The 21,483-nt window shown below is 45.5% G+C and overlaps 1 protein-coding gene across 1 annotated transcript in view; it reads right to left on the reverse strand.

The window, feature by feature from the left end:
* The window catches only part of RASSF3 (Ras association domain family member 3), a 76,941-nt gene continuing 55,746 nt past the window's right edge, over nt 289-21,483 (reverse strand). Inside the window, exons 2-5 of the mRNA XM_018047988.1 lie at nt 10,081-10,188; nt 7,795-8,023; nt 5,824-5,933; nt 289-3,001 (exon numbers count right to left, since the gene is read on the reverse strand). Coding sequence (XP_017903477.1) covers nt 2,852-3,001; nt 5,824-5,933; nt 7,795-8,023; nt 10,081-10,188 — 597 coding nt within the window. The 3' untranslated portion in view covers nt 289-2,851. The remainder of the gene's footprint in view (nt 3,002-5,823; nt 5,934-7,794; nt 8,024-10,080; nt 10,189-21,483) is intronic.

Consider the following 21,483-nt stretch of genomic DNA (forward strand, 5'->3'; position numbering starts at 1 on the left):
TCTTTATTCATCTGCTTCATACACTTGTATGTATACCCTTCATACACTTCTAAACATAGGTATATTTCACTGTTTCAGGAATGTGGGCAGATACTCACCTCCAGTTATCTTCCCCAGATGACAAGGCAAAGTGAAAGTGACATTTGGAAGAACAAATGTGAACCATACAAACCTACTGAAAATTGTCACATTTCAGCCCATGTCCACAATTATCTTCAAAAGCAGTTCCTCCCACTCCCATGACCTTCTTTTATCCGGCATATTACCATAAATAAAAACACACAAACATCAACTAACAACTTCAACTTTTAATAATGGAAACAATTTGCCATTCCAGAAACAATTTTAGGGAAAAAAAACTCTTCCCCATAAAAATAAACTTAAACTCATGAAAATTATAAATATTATAATTTTTTTTTTACTTCTGTGATTTAAAATGCTCCCCTGCAATACCACCCCTTCATTTAACCTCATTCCTGTACCATCACATACTGAAGAGAAAACAGTATTACAGCAAAGCTTAGATAGTTAAATTTAACATAAGAATTTGTACAATAATTTTTAAAAATCTTTTGGCCTCGGTGGCCTCTTACACATTAAAAATGCTGCAGTCACCAGTGTTCAGGAGAGACCATTGGTCTTCAAGAATCATGAACCGACAGGACTTCAACACAGTAAGTTTTCCAAATTGAAACCTGTAGTGCACGTGACAATGAGCGAGGTCCTGGATCACACAGATGAGGATGCCTAATTCAGACAGTCTACTTCAAGTAAAAAAAAAAAAAAAAAAAACTTTCACAGATACCCATCAGGTACTACTTTAAGGTTCGAACAGTGTCAATCTGAGAAACAAAGGCTTCACAAAATATGAGCTTACTGGGGTGGGTAATTAAAAGACCAGGTGGTTGATAACAGTACACTCACACCTAAGCCATAGTCTGAAGAGTAAAACCAGTATAAAAATCATGAAAGCATTCCCTGAACAATGAAGGTAAAGTATTGGTTGACAATGTCACTAAAACCTCACTGAGGCACTAAAAGGAACTTACATGCAAAATTAAACAAGATGTGCCATACATATTTTATAGCTAGTTCTACTTTTTGGGGTTTCTTTCCAACTTTCCTTAAAAAGCTTAGGACGATATGATTGTCTCGGTAATGTGTGTGGCATAGCAGAAGCAACACATCTGCCTCCAACAAGACAGGCGTTCTCTGAAAAGTCAGAAGAGCCACCAAGAAGGGGACAGAAACGCAATTTTTAAAAAAGGCACAGTTCACTTGGGAGGCAAAGAACTGAAGCACCTTGGAATTTCAAAAAGACTCCATTAGGTGTCACCAAAGTGTTAACAATTCCTTGGGAATTTATAAACACTATCTAGACTGCACACAGACTGCAAGGCCCCTCTAGGAGCACAACACACCTTTCCTGCTGGCTTCAGACTAACCACTGCGCAAAATGAGAGTATCTAACCTGGCTGAAGGAAGGCTCCTATTGCACATGCACTTCTTTGGTCTGCAGGAGCATGCACTTTTGTTAAAAAGCTAAGAACCCGCTCCTCTGTGGTCCGCTGGGAGTGGACGCGGGGGGGGGGGGGGGCTCCCCCACTTTACAGTCACTTTGGAACTGAGGATCTGATGGCCCGTCCTGTGCCTCCTTAACCCACACCCCTGTTCTACATCAAGTCTACTTCAATTTATAAGACAAAGGGAGAAGGGAGAGCAGTGAGGGGAGGGAAGGAGGAAGAAGGGAGGGGAAGACTAAAGGGAAAGGAGGGAGTGATTGTCAATAAAGAGTGCTGAGAGCTCCTCACTCTACAGAAGTCCCGGGGGCGGGGCGTGGGGGGAAGGGGTTGGGTTGGAGGGTACACTGCCTCCTCCAGAAACTCCTTTTCCACTTTGAAAAACAACCTCAGGGGGAAACTGTAACTTCACAGGGGTCATAGCTGATGCTCACCGCCCAGACGGCGCAGAGAAGCTGCACCACTCAGACCTTCCGCTCCGGGAGGGCGAGGAGGGCGCTGATTCACCAAGATGGGGCTCCTCCTGCCTCCCCTGGTCCGCCACAGTCAGTTCCTCCTCTGCGTCTAGCTCCTACTTTCTTTGGTTTCCGTGCCCACATTTTACTCACCAGGAAATCAAGCAATATGACAATGGAGTTAACGTCTCCAAACTGAAAGCTTTTAACCCCTTAACAAGCAAGTTCACCTCCTCCTCTACCATCCACTTACCCAAACCTCCTTCCATTAGCACTCTCCGCCTCCACCCTCCACCTTCTTCCATACTTCCTCTTTTCTCCCTTTACCAGACTCCTCCAAAATCCTTCACCAGCTCCTCAGCGTCCCTAGCTTCCTGTGCCCTTCAAGTCACATGAATTGTTTCCTCTGACATTAAAAACAAAACAAAAAAAACAAACCAGTAACAGACAGGTAGTTTCAACATAAGACAAGTATTCAGAAAGAGTCCTTGTTAAGCTTTTAAAAAATCATTTGCACAACCTTAAGCTTAACATCATCATATATTTAACTAAAAGAAAATAAGGAAAAATAAAAAACCTCAAAGTCCATGCTTCAAAGCACTCTAGAATGCTCCAGATGAGACCACAGGTTCACAGCTTGCCAAGAGGTAACACCGTGGTGCCGTTAACAGAACAAGCTTGCAGAATCCCTGACAGAGGACGCCCAAGCTGCAGGATGCTGTGTGACCAGTTTGGGGGAACTAGATCTAGAGATGTGTAAAGAGGAAAGGCCCTAGCATCATAGGGCAAGAAAACTGCCCTCCGACAAGAGAGACCCTGGCCGCCGGTGCACACGCAGGTCCCGTGCCGTCCCTGAGGGGCAGGGAGCCCCACACTTTACCCCGGTTTCCACGCCTGGCTGAGGGCTTCTTCCAGCTTGTGTCTGTAGGCCGCGTAGCGCTCCTTCAGGTTCTGTAACTGCTCGTCTTCTTCCTTGTCCAAGATTCTCAAGAAATTCTGTAGCTCTGGCAGGCTGAAGGCTTCCCACTGTGAGGGAACACAAAAAACGAAAAATGCCAGGTGTTCATTAATTCAAGACTTAGGAACAAGGAGGGCAGGGAGCACAGGGGGCTGACTGCCTTCCCCTCCTGACTCACACTGCCCAACACTGCCCGGCCTTCTCAGAAGTCCTGGTGGATGAGAGCTGAGCGTCCTGACCAGCCTTACATCCCTACCTCAGCTCACTCCCACTGCCCGCTGCTCCCCTCCTCCCAGCGTCCTCCAAAAGGGCTCTAAGAGCAAAGGCCTACCTCCATTAGACACTAACCCACAGAAGCAGGAAGCGCAACTCCACACTCCCTCCACCCTCCTTCTCCGTGGGGTCCTCGTCATCACTGCCTTCTTCCCCAGTTCCCACTGTCAATCTCACCCCCTCCTATCCACCACCACCCTCCCCTCCAACCCTGGGATAGCCTCCTAGCTCCACTTTTCCATTCCCTAATCTGTTCCCCCAAACAGCCAGCCTGAATACTCTCTTTAGAACGCCAATCTAGGCAGGACCCTCCATGTCTGGAGCCATTCAATGGCTTCCCGCGGTTGTTTCTGCTATGTCTGAAAGACCCTCCCCTCTCCAGTCCCATCTCTGTCCCTGTGCCCCTCACTCATTACCCTGTGTGGCTTTGCACATGCTCTCCCCTCCTCCACTCTGCCTGGCAAACTCCTCCTCAACCTTCAAGTCCCAGATTCAACGCCACTCTCTCTAAGAAGCCTTCCATGATTTCCTCCCTTTCTCTGTCAGTCAGGATTATGTCTTTTAGAAACTTTCCTGGGCACTGGAAGCCTTGATCACTGCCTGATCACAGAAGACCTAAACAGTGTTATAATTATTTGCTTAGCATTTCTCTTGTTTGCACTGCATCTGCTGTACTTCCAACTATGTGGGCTTTGTCTTTGGCCCTTGAGCGTCTGACTTCATTTTCCCTAATAGCACCTGGTATTTGGCAGGCACAAAATGTTCATGGTATTTTTCTAAAAATAATAATAATTTTTTTTAAGAAGTAAATATCAAAAAAAAAAAATATCCAAAAAAAAAAAAAAGAAGTAAATATCAAGAAGGGTATGTGGCATCACCTGGGAGGTTTCTTTCCAAACTACATGTCCTCCCCTCCCAAAAGGAGGCCCTCAGTCCTGGGCTGAGCACCACTATCTCGGCCAAGAGCAAGGTCTGAAGGGGGACTCCCGGGGCATATGGGGTAGGGAAAAACAGGATAACCTATTACAAGTGCAGAGAGAGGAGACAGAATAAAATCACCAAGCGGATCGATGATTGAAGGAGATTGGCTCTTGGAGACTGATTGAGCTAGTTACTAAAGAAAATGAGAAGTGAAGCAGGAGAACAGAACTGTCTACATTAGAATACTCTGTTAATTTGAAAATTAACAATTTATTTTTCACATAAGTTCTCCAAAATAAAGACAGTATAAAATAGCATCTCCCTCCCACTCTCTGACATCTATGGAAAGTTTCTTTTCTCAATTCAGTTAACCTCAAAGACTTGAGACACAAGCATACCATAGAGAGGTCAGAAAAGCAATCTGGAACATTAGAACACAACGTAAAGTGAATTTCAAATCTAAGCCAACATAATTCCCTCCCAGACAATGCAGCTCCAATTACACTAACTAAACTATGTGCAACACTCAGAAACCAGCACCGAGAAAGGTAAGATGCAGACAAGGCTATGCTGATATGTCTGACTTGGGTTTACAGAGGGTAGACTATCGTGTGCCAACCAATACCTCAAATTTTAGGCTTTTGTAACCAAGCTCTCTCTTCAAAATGAGAGTGGATTTTAAAGATTTCAAAACATAAAGATCAAAAGAAACTTCCAAAATGTCCCAAATCACTGTCTTCCTGAAACTCCCCTAAATAAAGTTCCAATTTACATTGACATGTAAACATGCTCTTTACCAAGCATGTTTACATACATTTCTAATTTGTGACTCAAAATCATCTTTTCAAGTCCCACTTTACAGATTTTAAAACTGAGGACTGAAAAGAGGAGATTTACCCAAGGTTGTACTCCTAATCTGGTAAAAGGAATGGCAGGAAGCAGAGTCTTGGTTTTTTAACTTTTAACCTAGAACTATTCTCACTGCATCCCAAAATGTTCTACACGGACAATTCATGCCATTTCTGATTCTAGACAAAAGGCTGAGACCCAGAGCTTGAGAGATTTACTCATCTGACACTTGATCTAGAAGGACAGTCTGAAGTGCCTTTTCCCTCAACTGAACTGACCTAAATACAATCCTTCTTGGAGAGAAAATGGCAATTATTGCACGTATAGACATAAATCCTTAAATCATCTGGGCAAAGAGGAAAGGAAGAGTCTAGAAAGTTAAATGGCTTTCATGGTAAAGAGACTGTGTTTCCCTTTATTCCCTTTAGAGCAAAGGAGCCTGGAGACTCTGATTACCAGCAAACATACGGAGAGTGTCGACTTTCAAAGCTCAGCTGGATTAGAGTAATTTGGAGGTGGAAGGGGTGAAAATGAGACTGGGTGGTGATCAGGTTTTTAAAAAAGTGTATATCCTTCCACCTCTGAAAATTACAGACCAAAATAATGAGTGTTACAAGAAAATTATACTGTAGACTAACTCTGGGTTCATTTCTGACAATTCAAAAACACCCTGCCTCCACAGGACCACCTCTCCTCCCATGACAGGCAGACACACATAGACACACACATTCCCCCTCCCCTCCCCACCCCTCCTCCTCCGCAGTCAGTGGTAGAGTCACCAGACCAGAGCGATAAAACAGGACCAGCTGGTCTGCAGAGTTTAAAGCAAGAATGAACAATCACTTACCTCTCCAATTTCATGTTCGCGAAGAACAAAACTGAGTGTGTCTGTTCTGGGACCTGCTACCAAACGCAGGTAGAGTGGATGTTCCCGGTCCGAGAGCTTGCAGGCGTAGACTGGTGAGAACGAGAGGCATGTCACAAGCACAACACAACATCATTGCCCTCCCCACCCCCAGATCAACGCAACAGTGTGATCACCTCAGCCACCTGGGCACCACCCTCCTCATCTTGTCACCAATAAACAGCCCACAGTGGAATGAATTCTATACTATTTCCATTCTATCTGCATAATGTAAACTGGGCCTTGATTTAAAAAGGAAATAATTCTTGAGAATCAATTTAAATGAGTATCACTCTCAAAATGGGCTTATAATTAATCCCACTCCCTTTTAGAAAGCAAGATAAACTTTAAAAAGGATCTGTAATCCCTCCAACAATAAAAATATACCTTCCCAAGAACATGAAATCAGAACTCTAGAAGCAGATCTTCCTACAGATTAATTTAGAATCAGCAGGCACCAACAAAGCAGTCTGTCTGAACGTTAGCTCTGCATACACACACACACAGACACACACACACACACACACACACACACACACTCTCTCTCTCTCTCTCTCTCTCTCTCTCTCTCTCTCTCTCTCTGCTTTGCAGAGTTGAAAGATTTGCCATGTGGGTACTAAGCTGGTAGGATGCTTTTACTGTTAGATTATGCAGCTAAAGACCAGGTGAGGCAGGCAAAGAAGGTAGCAAGACAAAATGCCATCTGAATTGATCGGTTTTATTTTCTCCTTTCCGGATACCACTGCATTATACATCATATATACATCTTCCCTGGAGATGTAAACTTCTCCCCACTGCTGAGCGCCTGTGGCCTCTGAAGGATGGGAACCTCAGCCTATTCATCCCTGTATTCTGCAGGCTCAGCCCACAGTATGTGTTGAAGAAAGGTGAGCATACTCAGCCATCTAGCTGGGTTTCATCCCTAGGCAACCAAGGGACTTTCCCATCATGCCAAGGTGAGTGATTTTCTGCCACAGCTGCTATAGGCTCAACTCAGAAAAACTAGGGAAAGCACAAATGTTCACATATATACACCATTTTCAAATCAGTACTTAGTGAATCACTAAACCCCTGCTGTCCACCATCGGTATCAATTTCTGTTCAGTGATGACCTGATCTGGAATATCTTATTCAGTTTCATGCAGTAATTTAAGATTCTTTTTAATCCACTGATTGTGGGTATTAAGTTCAGACAGGTAGACCTCAAATCAAAATGTTATTCATCCACTGCATGAGCCCCTGGGGGGTGGGCAGGGTGCCAACCCATCCCAGGGTCACACCTTGCATGAGACAGGCTAAGGGAAAAGGAGAGCCTAGGACTGTGCCATTGACAGAAGCTTGCAAGTTCACCAATCACATCCAATGTCAATGTGCTACTGAAAACTTGAGCACAAAGGCATTCTTCTTTGTGCTGGGTGGGGTGGTAGGGGCAAGGAGGATGGAGAAAGTGAAAGTGAAAGTGAACTCACTTAGTCGTGTCCGACTCTTTGTGACCCCATGGACTGTAGCCTACCAGACTCCTCAGTCCATGGGATTTTCAGGCAAGAATACTGGAGTGGGTTGCCGTTTCCTTCTCCAGGGGATCTTTCCGACCCAGGGATCAAACCCGGGTCTCCCACATTGTAGGCAGACGCTTTACCATCTGAGCTACCGGGAAAGCGCAGGAGGAGGGAGGCTATCCCATAAATCCTCCATAAGTACCCATCACATAATTCACATACAAATACCTCGGGGCTTGCAGACTGGGAGCTGTCCACCTGAAAAGCACGGACAGCCAGGACGCATTCACCATTTATTTCAGAATATGTCCCTGGGCTCTGACATAACTGATACAGGTACATCCACCAGTCTTCCATGAATGAAGTCAAAAGACAGAAACAAAAGCAGGGACCATTTTCATTTCAAGCATGGTACCTTGATCTTCCCTGTGACACCGCTTATAAAGTGCAAACTTGGTAGGGCTCTCGGTCACAAGAAACTTCTTAAGCAGGGCCTCAATCACTTCGCCAACCGTGTTGGTGCTGCTGATGTGAAGGGTGTTCATACAGCCATTGCTACTGGGAGTGGGTTTTCCAGCAGCCTGGGAAGGTTTGCATAGTTCCATCTGTACTTTAATGAAGCCAGTGTAAATTCCATTTGAATTCTGAGGCAGGAAGAAGAACACACGCATGAGCTGAGCATTTTAGGGAAGGAGCGTATCAAGACAACAACAGAAAAGGAAGGAGAAACACTCCCTCTCTTGTTCTCTTCTTTTATGGCTTTGCGGCAGAGGCTCACTCAAGACGGCCCCTCAGGAGATGACCTCGGAAAGGTTAACACACTCCAGCGAAGTGCTTCTCAGGCAAGGTCTGCAGGGCAGATGTGGGGACCAAAGCCTGCAAAGCTGCATGTGAAAGGTCGGGGCCCACGGGTGAGCCTCCCATCCCCTGGCACAGATGCTGGCCAAACCACAGGGCTTGTTAAAGCTTGGGGCCATGTGCAGGCTAACTGCTCAAAGGAAACAACATCTCCAACTGATGACCAGCTATTACACAAAAAAGGAAAGTCACAATTAGGACTCTGAAATACTCAAATAACAAGAAGCAGACGGGAAGAAAACAAGCTATTTTCATTCCTAGTGGCTCCTATGTACCAGCTATTACCAATTTTGCATAAACTATTTTATATAGCGTAGGATTCCCCACCAAGCATGGGATACACAATGAGGCACTTCACACACCGCAAGCAGCAATATTTTTACAACAAATTCAAGTTACAATGTAAACCACAGACATTATGATACAAACACTTGTGTTTCCTTTTTTTTTTTGTTTGGCCAGGCCACGCAGCATGCAGGATCCTAATATCCTAACCAGGGCCTCCTGCAGTAGAAACGTGGAGTCCTAACCACTGGACCACAGGTGGTAGACTAACAGGTGGTATCTTAACTGGCGGTAGAATATTTTAGTTGCTACAAATAGTTATAATGGTCTGGTCTTCACTTTTAACTTCTAGTATATTCAGAAAAAAACAAACATTGTAATGGTTTATTTAAATGAGCCTTCAGGTTAAGTTATATATAAATGACAGTTAACACAGAACATGAAAAATCTCCTTTATGGGCCATTGTTTTTCTTCCTTTCTACAAGATCAATTTATAATACTAATTCACTCATTTGCGGAAAGTATTATACAACATTTCATTTTTTCTTTTTAATCTTTGAAATGACATGGAAATTTGCATCTGTTTTAATCTCCAAGGAGGAGAGAATGTTCTGCTTTGATAAAAACAATGTTTGAAAAAGAAGTAAGACTGGTGGAATAAAGAGGAATAACCTTGAGATTATCTGCTGTCTCCCTTTTTGGGCGGAATCCCACCAGACAGGAATCCTTTCTCACAAGGGTTTTTTTAAAAGCTCCTCCCCAAGGATCACAGAATTCAGTCGGACCTTTTCTAACCAGGTCGCCCTATCCTTTGCAGAGCTCTATCAGTTCAGGGTTGCTAGACAGCCAGGCAGGGCTTCAGGGCCCTGGTCACTGGCAGCAAGGGGTAACAGGTGCCTCAAGGAAGGCCATGAAGTGGCAGCGCAAGGCCAGACCAGCCAGAGGAACCCGCAGCGGGCTCTGCTATGGTCTTTCCCTTCCTGTGTCACCAAGCCTGGGCTTCTCCCTCCTACACCCTCGCTCCCCACTGAGCTTCAAACAGCTCCGGCACAAAGTCGCAGAAAACACAAAGTTGAAACAACAGTGTAGGAAGCTGAGTATTATTAATACATGCTCCCTCTTATACCCACAACCAGCTGAGAAAACTCCGAGCTCAATTATATCCCAATCCATGATGACAAAATTCTTTTCCTGACACTTCCAGATTTATTTGCATAAGGTAAAACTTATCTAAGGCCTTGTTAGAATCTGAGTAACTGCCCCTGTGTTAAACAGGCAAGGATTACACTCAATGCTAAGAACCCTCTGGAGGTCATAACATCTTTCAAAATAAAATTTTAGGAAGTGTTGACTGATTTTGAGATAAAGCGATTTTAAAATACAGCTTTCATTTGAAAGATGCAGAAATATCTGGTTTTCCAGTCCTATATACCTTAATTTTTAAATTTCTGCAAGCGTGATTCAGACATTTTAAAACATACAGACTGTGGTACCAACAACTTATAATTGTCCTTTGACACTTTCAAGCTAAACAGTATTATTAGCACGGGTGCTCACCAAGGTCATCTTCAACTTGTCTGTGACTGCTAAGTTGTATTTATGAACTTTCTCTTTGATTTCCTCTTTGCTGAGGTAATTGTGGGTTTCCTTCTCTTTCTCCACATCCTAGAAGAAAAATAAGCCAAACCATCCATGAGCAATCACAGGAAAAAATGCAGAAAAGCCAGGATTCTTTTCACATGCCACATAACGATAACTATGAGCACTTTACCTTCACACACACACATACACACGCACACAAACACACATCCTATGAACTTTACAATTTTTATAGCTTTACAGTCTTTATCAGCAAAAGGTATGGTAGTTAGTAAGTGTTAAACTGACACTAATCACTGACCTGTCAAATTCAACACAACTGCCAGAAGGTAATTTAATCTTCCATAGGAAGATACAAGTAGCCAGACTTCCTAGACCCACCCACTCTCAACCCCCACCCCTCCAGTCTCTCCCCCCACACTCTGGAGGGGAGGATTTTAGTGAAGTCCTCTCTTGACTGTGAAAATTTCACTAACTGTTTTGTCTACAGAGCTCAACCAGTGCATGACGTCATGTGACAGCTGATGTCAATCACCGATGGCCACACTCCAGAGTACTAGGGCCCCTGAAACCAGGCATGCCAGGCACCTGACTTAAACGGCATTTGCTTCTCCCAACAACCTAACCAAGCAGGCATCTCGTTTCTAGACGAGATCAAGTTCTAAGACATAAACTAATCTACCAATAAAAACTGCTCTGTAGAAGTGTTGGCACTTACCTGAAAACCTGATCCCAAAGCCCACCCACCCTCAGTAACTCCAAGTACTTCCACCCGGGGTCCTCATTTAATCTTCGTCAGCATCCCCATGTTACAAAAACACTGAGGCTAACAGAGGTCAAGTGGCTTGCCAGGGACAACCCAACTGGTTAAGAGACCAAGCTCGATTCTAATCCAGGTCCTCATGCTGTTTCCACTAAACTGAATAGGCCCTCACCATTCCTGTCTGGGAGTTTGCAAACTTAAAGAAAGGGCGCATAATCAGATTCAAGCCTGGGAAATAAACTCAAAAAAGAGAAGGGTCCTAATAACCTTCAAGATAGAGAGAAGATCTGACGATTTAATAACCCCCTAAATAAAACCTTTAAAAAGTACCTCTTTTCCAGCCAGATACATCACCCCATCCTCGCAGCTGCAGGCTATCCGAGTAGGCATTTGCGCCCAACAGGCACTGTGAGCTAGTGTGATAAACACACCCCCACCAGCGAGGAAAGAACTTTAAGGGCATCAAATCCATTCAGGTCTCAAGTTCCCTGACTGGAGACCCAGAGAGAGTTGTGCTGACTATAAGTCATCTCAGGAACTTTTCGATTCCAGTGCTGTCCTAGTGAGGTCTGACGGGTCAGTGCTGGGAGGCCAGCGTGGTCACTGCCCAGCTTTGGAAACAAACCTCAAGTCCCTTGGGGAGCATTCTATCTGCCAGTGTCAAGTCCCAGAGCAATCTTATTTTTGGTGTCAATGGTTAGGGAAGGAAAAAGCTGTAGATTAAAGTAACTTTTCAGGCGCTTCAGTGACTATTTCCAAAGAAATTTAAAACATGTCTCTCACATCTCTTTGCCTGACCTGCTCTTTCCAGTCCACAATCAGCCAGCTACAGGTCATGGCTGAAGCAGAAAATGAGTCTTCCAGCATTCATTATTCACTATGAACTATCCAAAGACTCTTCAAAGCATACCCTAAAAAGTATACAATAAGAGGGGGAAGGATAAACTAGGAATTTGGGATTAACAGATACACACTAATAAATATTAAAGATAAACACCAAGGATCTACTGTATAGTAGAGGGAACTATATTCAATATCTTCTAACAATTTATAATGGAAAAGAACCTGAAAAAGAATCTATCTATCTGAAACAGAACCACTTTGCTGTATACCTGAAACACAGTAAATCAACTACACCTCAATTGAGAAAAAAAAGAAAATAATTATAAGATATAATACATGATACTTCCCTGGATGTCCAGTGGTTAAGACTGCGTTTCCATTGCTGGGGACGAGCATTCAATCCCTGGTTGGGAATCCCAACTAAGATCCCACATGCCACACACTGCAGCCAAAAATTAAATTAAACAAAATATATATATGTAACATTTTTAAAATAAAAGTATACAATAAAAGACTTTCCATTTCATGGGTATGGGATGTGATGTTGGCAGGGCAAAGGGTGCTGGGAAAGTGCCCCATTCCAACCAGACTTGGGACTAGGCCAGGTCACCAAAACTAATGGTGTGCCCTGGGCTACTAACCTGAGTCTGCTCTCTCATTTCCTATCAAATAAGAAACGATACTGGAGTAGACATCTCCAAAGTGTTTCCCAGCTTTCTGTTTGCAAAAATGTGCTTCCACCAGTGTGACCAATGAGACAGGATGGCTCCACTCAAGGAATCAAGGAAACCAAAGGCTCACCATTAAAAATACACACAAATAGTGAACTGTCTGAATACTGGAGCATACATGTGATCTAGGGGCTTACTGCGTGAAGAAAGGAGAAAAGGAGAGAAAGGCTGGGGGAGTGCACAGAGCAATGGGCAGGTGCTCAGACCATTTCGGTCAGTCCTTGGTCACAGGTTTTGCTGATGACACTGGACTTGGCACCCACCTTGAGGCCCCCTCGGGTCAGCATTCCCAGGAGCTTTAGTCAAAGGAGCAGGCCAGCCTGGGAAGAGAAACTTGACCCGGGTCGTCCACACATGCATAACTGAGACATGCCTGTGTAAACCACTTAGCCGACTTTCTCAGAGATTAAAAACCCAGCAAACATAGGAAGCAACAACAGAAAAGAGCTGGATCCAAAGGTCTCCAAGATCTCTTCCAAACCTAAAATCTCATTATTAAAAGATCAACTGCAAAGCAAATCCCAGAGACGCAACTAAACCCTAAAGGGCTGTGAGCTTGTATTTTCTTTAAATACCATATATACTTATAAATCAAGTATAATTGATTTACAATATTGTTTAACAGTTTAAGGTATATAACATAGTAGGCTTCCCAGGTGGTGGCAGTGGTAAAGAACCCGCCTGCTAATGCAAGAGACACAGAAGACTCAGGTTCAATCCCTGGTTCAGGAAGATCCCCTGGAGGGAGGCATGGCAAGCCACTCCAATATTCTTGCCTGGAGAATCCCTTGGACAGAGGAGCCTGGCGGGCTACAGTTTATAGGGTCGCAGAGTTGGACACGACTGAAGTGACTTTGACGTGTAACATCCTGTTTGTTTCAAGCGCAGAACATAATCACTTTATATGTACACAAAAATGGTCACCAAAATAAGTTTAGTTTACATTCATCACCACCCACAGTTTTTCTTTTCCTTCTGATAAAAGTCTAAGACCGACACTCTTCTTCTGTGATCTTGCATTTTTCAGTCAACTGAGGCAGCAACTGTTCACCAAGGCCTACTCATTCAGCAAGTATTTTCTGAACAGAAGCTGTGGGCCAGACCTTGCCCCATGAGAGAACGTCACACAGCACCTCCATCTTCATGGCACTTCCTGTCCAGCACAGGTGTGAGTGAGGAATGCCAGAGAAAAAAGACTTCCAGGAGGTTAGCTAAGCTCAGTTCCTCCGAGTACAGGAGTCTGGCAGCAAAGGGAAAGGCCTAGGAGCTGCCCGTGAGGCCCTGGATTGGAGGACACTGGTTTCTCTTAGTGTTGGAACTGGGGAAAGTCTCCTGATTCGGGAAACGTCTAGATTGTTTAACCCTTTAAAAGAGGACACCCTCACCCTTCCTCTCACACCAGGAAGAATTCTCCTGCCTGTCCTCCAAGCACAATGCATGCCTATGGGCTTCCCGGGTGGTTCCGACGGTAAAGAATCTGCCTGCAATGCAGGAGACCTGGGTTTGATCCCTGGTTCGGGAAGATCCCCTGGCGGAGGGCATGGCAACCCACTCCAGTATTTTTGCCTGGAGAATCCCATGGACAGAGAAGCCTGACAGGCTACAGTCCCTGGGGTCTCAAAGAGTCGGACATGACTAAGCTATTAACACTACTACTATACTAGCAGAACAGAACCCAGAAGGGAAAAAGTAGATTTCATGAGTACAAAGGTGATAGCAAGGAGAGGGTTAAAAAAAAAAAAAAAAAACCACGTGGCGGGCGTGGAGCAGAGAGCATGGAGCAGAGAGCATGGAGCGTAAACATTCATCTGTAATTGCATGGCGAGCAGGAAATGGCATGGTCGCAGGAGTCTGTGAACGAATCCGCTATTGTTCTTGGCAGCTGGGGAGGGTATGGTGCCACGCCTGAGAGTGTCTGTTTGGGAAGTTAGTTACCAGTCATCTTTTTTATAAGCCACTTTTCTTTTTACATTCCCCAAACCCTCCAGTTTCTCAAAGGGTAAGCTCTTCCATGCAAAACTATAAACCCTAGACTCTTTGCTCATATTTACACCTAGCAATCTCTGGACAGCTGCTCTTGGGTTTGCCTCAGTTCCTGGGTGAGGTCACACTGCTGTTTTTACACCGACGTTTCAAAAGGGGCACGCCCTACCTCCCAGACACACAGGAATCCCAGGCAGCGTGGCTCAGACTGTGAAGGCAGCATGGCCCAGCTCCAGGTTGGAGGGGCTCACAACCCAACTGTCCAAGAATATACAGACCCCTGCAAACCTGGACACTGCTTATACCCTTCCTGTCATTTTTTTGTCTAATTCTGAAATCATATCACAATTAAAGTTTTTTCTTCCAATTTTATTGAGATATAATTGAGAACAGCACTGTATAAAATACAGCATAATTTCTTGAGTTAAAAATATAACAAAAAAAAACCCCTAAACAAAGTATAAAGCATCTGAGAATAACTACGAGGGGGGAGCAGGGAGAAAGGGAGAGAGATGGGAGGGCAGAGGGAGGGAGCAGGAGAGAAGATGAATATGGCCCTACTGCTCCTTCTGTTTCAGCCTAGTGAAGGCAGGTGGTCTAAGGCTTAGGCATACTTAGGTCTGAGTCATGGCTCTGCCACATTCTAGCTGCAGGAGCAAAGGTGAGTTATTTAACCTGAGTCTCAGTTTTCTCATCTTTTTAAAATGTACAGAACAATATGAACTTTATAGAACTGTTATGAAAATAACAGTCATGTCCGACTCTTTGTGACCCCTGAGCAATACAACCCATTATTCAACAACTACTTATTACATGCCTACTGGTGCCCAGCTGTGTACCAAGCACTTAAAACTGGGAGAGACCACTCTGGTCCCAGCCTTTCTGCCTTTTCTTGGTTCTCAGCTTAGTCATGACTTCCCTGGTGGCTCAGACGGTAAAGCGTCTGTCTACAATGCGAGAGACCCAGGTTCGATCCCTGGCTTGGGAAGATCCGCTGGAGAAGGAAATGGCAATCCACTCCAGTACTATTGCCTGGAAAATCCCATGGACAGAGGAGTCTGGTAGACTACAGCCCATGGGGTCGCAAAGAGTCGGACACGACTGAGCGACTTCATTCATTCTTTCAGCCTAGTCGAGTCTGTCTTACTCCCTGCCCCATCCCCTTGCACGTGTGGCATTGTTTTGTTTGCATCACAGACTTCTCCAAGAAACAACTGACTCTAAAAATTGCAAATAGCCCAGATTCCTAGGTTGAGTGGAGGACAATACATATCCGCATCACGCCAAGATAGGAGTAAAGAGCGTCATCACCTCCCCACTGGTGGTCCTGCGGCTCTCATGGGGAGCAGCTCTGACTCCTGACCAGTCTGGGGACCAGCCTCTCTCAGTGGAGGGGGATAAACTTATCAAGTCAACAGGTGCCTTCTCTAAGTGAGGTTCCATTCCAAACTCATAAATTCCTACTTTCCATCTCCTCTCCAGCTGAAGAAACAGGCAGTGACCTACTGATGTCCCTAGAAGACTGGGATGCTGGGTGCAATTACAGCTGGAACAGGTGCCAGCCTTGTATTGCATAGGGCATAAAACACCAAGCGCCCTCCTTCCTGAGACTTCACTTCCCTGGACCAGTTGGCCATGCTGCAAATGGAATTCACAGATAGCTTGAGAGAAACGTAGTCTAGGTAAAGACTTCACACGTCTTCCTTCCAGGTTCTGTTCCAACAAAGACGTCATATAAAGTATCGTGGACCTAAGCAAAATAGAAAAATCTCCTCCAGGAGAGATTCTTCTACTGCAATCAAGGAGGAACCTATAAGCAAACCAAAGCAGGTCTGCACATAAAAGCACAGGATGAAGCAGTGATTTCCAGGAACTAGTGAGCAAGCCGTTTGCAGGGCTCAGAAGACACTTTCAGCAAGTCAGATGCGATGCTCCTGAATTGTATTTTAAAGCATTAGATTAGCAGGTAGGAAAACAGTGTCCCGAGGTGTCCTTTACATGTGCAAAGCGGAAACCCTGTGATGAATACAGAAACGCTGTCACACAAAGCTAAGCCTGCAAAGTCCCAAGAGGGTCAATTCAGGAGCCTCAGGAGCCTCAGGTTCGATCCCTGGGTCCAGAAGATCCCCGGCAGGAGGAAATGGCAACCCACTCCAGTACTCTTGCCTGGAAGGTCCCATGGACAGAGGACTCTGGCAGGCTACAGTCCAAAGGTTCGCCAAGAGTCGGACACGACTGAGCAGACACACAAAATGCCTTGCTCAATCCCGATGAGTGCTTGCAAGAAAGTCCACGGGGGACAGTCAGCATCTGCCAGACGTTCCTCGCTTGCGGTACCACACCTCTAAGTGTTCCAGTAGGTACAGGTGTTGTGGGAGCTCAGAAAGTTCCATCCAACAGCATGATCTGAAATGATGGAAATGTTCTAGATCTGCATTGTCCAAAATAGAACAAGCCACACATGGCACCTGAGAGTTTGAAATGGGGAACTGAGTTTTAAATTTTATTTCATTTTAAATAATTTAAGTGTACACAGCCTCAGGCAGCTAGTGGAACTCCAGTGGACAGTGTGAAGCTGAACTGCAACGTGGGCAGGTGTAATGAACGAGGGAGGAAAACCCACAAGAAAGCAAAGCAAAATACATTACAATAAAAAGACAATTGTTCTGGAATAGTGGAAGTGTTAGTTACTCAGCTGTGTCCAACTCTTTGTGACCCCGTGGACTGTAGTCCACCAAGCTCGTCTGGCCATGGGATTTCCCAGGCAAGAACACTGGAGAGGGTAGCCATTCCCTTCTCCAGGAAATCTTCCCAAACCAGGGATCAAACCCGGGTCTCCTGCACTGCAGGCAGAATCCGGAGTAAGGAAGAGTCTATTCCTGAAGGAAAGAACCAGAACACTTGTTTCTGGAAGGTTGGGTGCTGCTGTCTTTTGTTTTCTGTTTGTCTGTTTTGCTTATTTGGGTTTTTTGGCCACGTGACGGGGCAGGCGGGATCTTAGTCCTTAGCTCCCCGAACAGGGACGGAACCTGTGCCGCCTGCACTGGAAGCAGAGTCTTAAGCACTGGAGTGCCAGGGAAGTCCCAGGTGCTGCTCTGACCTTGAAAGCATAGCGTGCTGCTTGCTGCCTCATGCTCACGGCACCAGGGCTGACCGGTGCCGCGGCAACAGGCGTCTGGCCGTGGCGCACTGCTCCATTCTGGCCCCCTCGGGTTGTATCCACCACACAGGAAGATGTTTTTCTTTTTTTAGTGGCAGGATATAGAGCTAGGGCTCTATTTCCATTTATATGGGGATTCAGGGACTCATCTTGCCCAAATTTAGCTTCTAGGCAACTCTTCTATGCAGCCGTCTGTTTGCCGCTCCAATAGCAAAGAAAAAGGAAGCGGGGCTGTAACAGCCCCCTCAACTCCCTTGGTTCAAGAGATGCATCACTACTGTCTTAAGGCGGGAAAAGTAAATGGACCAAATGGAGGGCAGCTGAGGGAGCAAGGGCAACGCACAAAACACTGTCAAACAGCACTGCTAATCCTCCAAGATGTCCTGTGGACAGCAAGGGCCGCCCCCCACCTCCTCTACTCCCCCTCACTGATTCCCGAAGAACTTCAGGATGCTAAAGTCTCTGAGAAGCCCTGCAGGTGCGACACCAGCATATGTACACACACAGCAAGGAGACTTGACGAGAACAGATCTTTAATAATGTTTTAAGTGTGACATTCACTAATTATGTACAAATGGGTACATTATACAGGAACAGATATTTCTTTTCCCACCCATTATTCACTTAGCGACTAGATTGTGTATTCATCAGAGGATATCAGCATACCCAAACCACATCTGTTGAACTCGATATTTCAAACAACCTCTTTGTCCCCAAGGCTACTTGTTAAACAACAACAAAGAGTACAGCAGAAGGGAATCTAGAGGTATTTTAGAGGACTTCTGGGGGGGAAAAAAAAAAAGAGGGGGGTGGCAAGAACAGACCTGAGCAGCAGCCTTGTAAGGATGCAATACTGTACTAGCTTCCCTCACACACTTGTGGAAGACAGACATGGATAGAGCAAAGTGCCATCTATAGGCCAGCCTCACCCCTAACCACTACACCACCCTCCCCCTTGGCCCACTCTCTTTCCCCCATGAGTGCCCCCGACTCCCAACACTCACCCCGTGACCCTCCGATCAAGGCCACCCCACCCAGGAAGCCATTCTAACCACTGCAGCCTCAGGAACCCCGGCACCACCCCATCAATTCGGATTTCTCATCACAGCACCTTCTCTGGTTTGGTGTTTCCTGTATTTCACTCTTGCCTCCCAACAACTCATGTTTTTAAATCTTTTGCTCCCGGAGCTGTCATGAGCCGGATGCTGAGCACCAAGGAGGAGGCTCCCTCCCTTTTCAGCTGATTCTGTCTGGTCCCAGAGCCCACAGCTACAAGACCACATTTAAAACCCACTCTCTTTTGTACATCTTATCAATCTGCATCAAGTTTTGTTTGCTTCTCAAAATGGAATGCATCTGCACGGGCACACAAAAGGCCTTTCTGGTACCAGATACAAAGTCTGATACGCTTCTGTTATCCATCTGCACCATCAAAGAAAACAGTCCTTCAAAGCATGCCCCTCCAATACCCCTGATCACCCGGGGCAGGGTGAGCAGCCCCAGCCCAGGGTGTTAATAAGATTAATTGCAGTTGTGATACACATTAAAAGCGTTTCATCTGGGCCTTCCATGACCTCGCTCCTTCAACCGCCCCCCACTCAGTTACCAGCCTGCCATACCCTATATGGTTGTGCTTTTAAAACCGGGTCGCGTGCCAATCGTCAAACAGTCACTCATTTGTTTGGAGCCAGAAAACAAACTTGGAGGTGGACCAGTCTCCCCAGGGTGCCCCAGCTGGAGGTCTCAACCTCAAGGCATACCAGATTACACGGTACTTAAAAAAATCCCAGTTTGACATGTTTTCAAAGAGTCAATTAAGATGCTATCCCTTTCTGAAAGGTGATACATTTCACAACTGGCTTAACTTTCTTTAAATTCTAAGGCAACAAAGAAAGGAGATTACGAGAGGCCTCAGGGCCAAGCACAACCAAATCCCGCTAATCAGCTGTGATCATTACAAAAAGAATGTGGCCCTAGATGAGCCAGCACTCCTGCCCTGGCCCAATCCACTGGGAAGCCCATTTCGCTGAGGTCTCCATCAGAAGGGACTCAGGTCTCCAAAAGGCGGCATGGCCTCAAAAACTCAGTTTCCTTGATTAAGAGGGCACTGGATCATGGTCCCTTTCAGCAGTAACTTTTCTAAGATTTTGTACCATCTACTGCTGCTAAGTCGCTTCAGCTGTGTCCGACCCTCAGCGACCCCATGGACTACAGCCTACCAGGCTCCTCCGTCCAGGGGATTTTCCAGGCAAGAGTACTGGAGTGGGGTGCCATCGCCTTCCACCACCCTAATCAAATACAATGCTTACAAAGTCCACTGGGCAGTAGGAAAATTAATGGGAAAAATACATATCAGAGGTGACCAAGAAACCAAGAGAGAAACGAGACAAGACACTACAATGGGGAACGTGACAGAGCATCAGCCCTAAATTTTAGATTAAAACCTGTCACTGCTCAAGGCTCTAGAGGTCCTCTGACAGCCGTCCATCTCCTTCAACAGCAATTACAGCTGTGGCCACAGTCCCCTGATTGAGATTACCCCAAGGATACTAGAGACTCAAAGGTCAGAGTTTGGAGGTCGGGTCTGGTGACCACCGTACCCTTGATGAAACCTTTGAACCCTGGCAATAAGGGGAGATTCCGGAGAAAGGAAATGAGCAGGCTCATTTGGAGGGGCACCAGACAGGAAGCACAAAGGAACATGGCAGGAGGCAGGTGGAACCCATCTGGGAACCTCCAGGCTCCAGCTCCGCCAAGGGCAGGAATCAGAAAGCCAGGGGCAGAGACTGCAAACCAACGGGGCTGTCACCCTGAAAACAAATTTCAGCTGCCAGCTGAAAGCAAATTTGAACAGAAGATGGAGAGTCCCAAGCAAATAAGAAATGTGTGTAGACAAGCACTCCAAGGAAAACTGTCAGAAGCAAGCTTGGTATCTTCTTCCCTGCCAATTATCGTAAGGAGTCTAAGCTGCCGTCACAGTATAAAAGGAGAATTTAAAAGGAACTTAGGTTCTCCATTTTCAGGTGACATAGAGCTTAAAAATGTAGATGACGACACCTTCTTCAAGTTGATAATGTGGATTTGTACATCTTCAATTTTTACTTGGTGCAGCCTTACTAATGCACCAGTTAAAAACATGTTTGCATAGCTTGCTCTCAACCAACTGAGGTGCGGAGATGGCACCACAGGTATAGGGAGAGAACTGGCAGTCCTTCCAAGTCACATGTCCAAACTGAACATTTTTTTTGCGGGGGTTGGGGGGGTGAGGACCCTGCCCTGTGGTACAAGAAGCATGTGGGATCTTCGTTCCCTGACCAGCGACTGAACCTGTGTCCCTTGCAATGGAAGTGCAGAGTCTTAACCACTGCACACTGCACCACCAGGGAATTCCCCAGACTCTGAACAATTGTTTAACATTCAAGTGGAAAGTCTGAAGGAGCCCATGAGGAGTTAAGCTGTTTTGTATCACCCATGCTTCTATTATTTCAATCCACTGCCTCGGCCTGAAGTCTCCTCCCCTCCATGCTCCACTGCACTCAAGATGGTTCTTCTGATTAAGCTTCTTCATAGCCCTTAAAAGGCATGGCTGAAGTACCAAATGTACAAGGCCTCATTCTTCTCTGTCTGTGTATTCTTCACAAGCCCTCCACTCTCAGGAGAATGATCTGTGCAGAAAATGGGCATATGAAGAACATTTACAGATTCCTCCAGTACTCTGGAGGAATTCAAAGAAAAGTTGCAGCAATTGATACAAAAATCTGGGAGATGAGGGCCTTGAAGAGTCTCACATAAGCCATCCTTTTTTAAATTTACTCACTGATGTTTTGGCTGTGCTGGGTTCTCGTTACCGTGTGCAGGCTTTCTCCAGCTGCGGTGCTCAG

The sequence above is a fragment of the Capra hircus genome, chromosome 5, assembly GCF_001704415.2.
Source record: "Capra hircus breed San Clemente chromosome 5, ASM170441v1, whole genome shotgun sequence".
Taxonomy (NCBI): Eukaryota; Metazoa; Chordata; class Mammalia; order Artiodactyla; family Bovidae; genus Capra; species Capra hircus.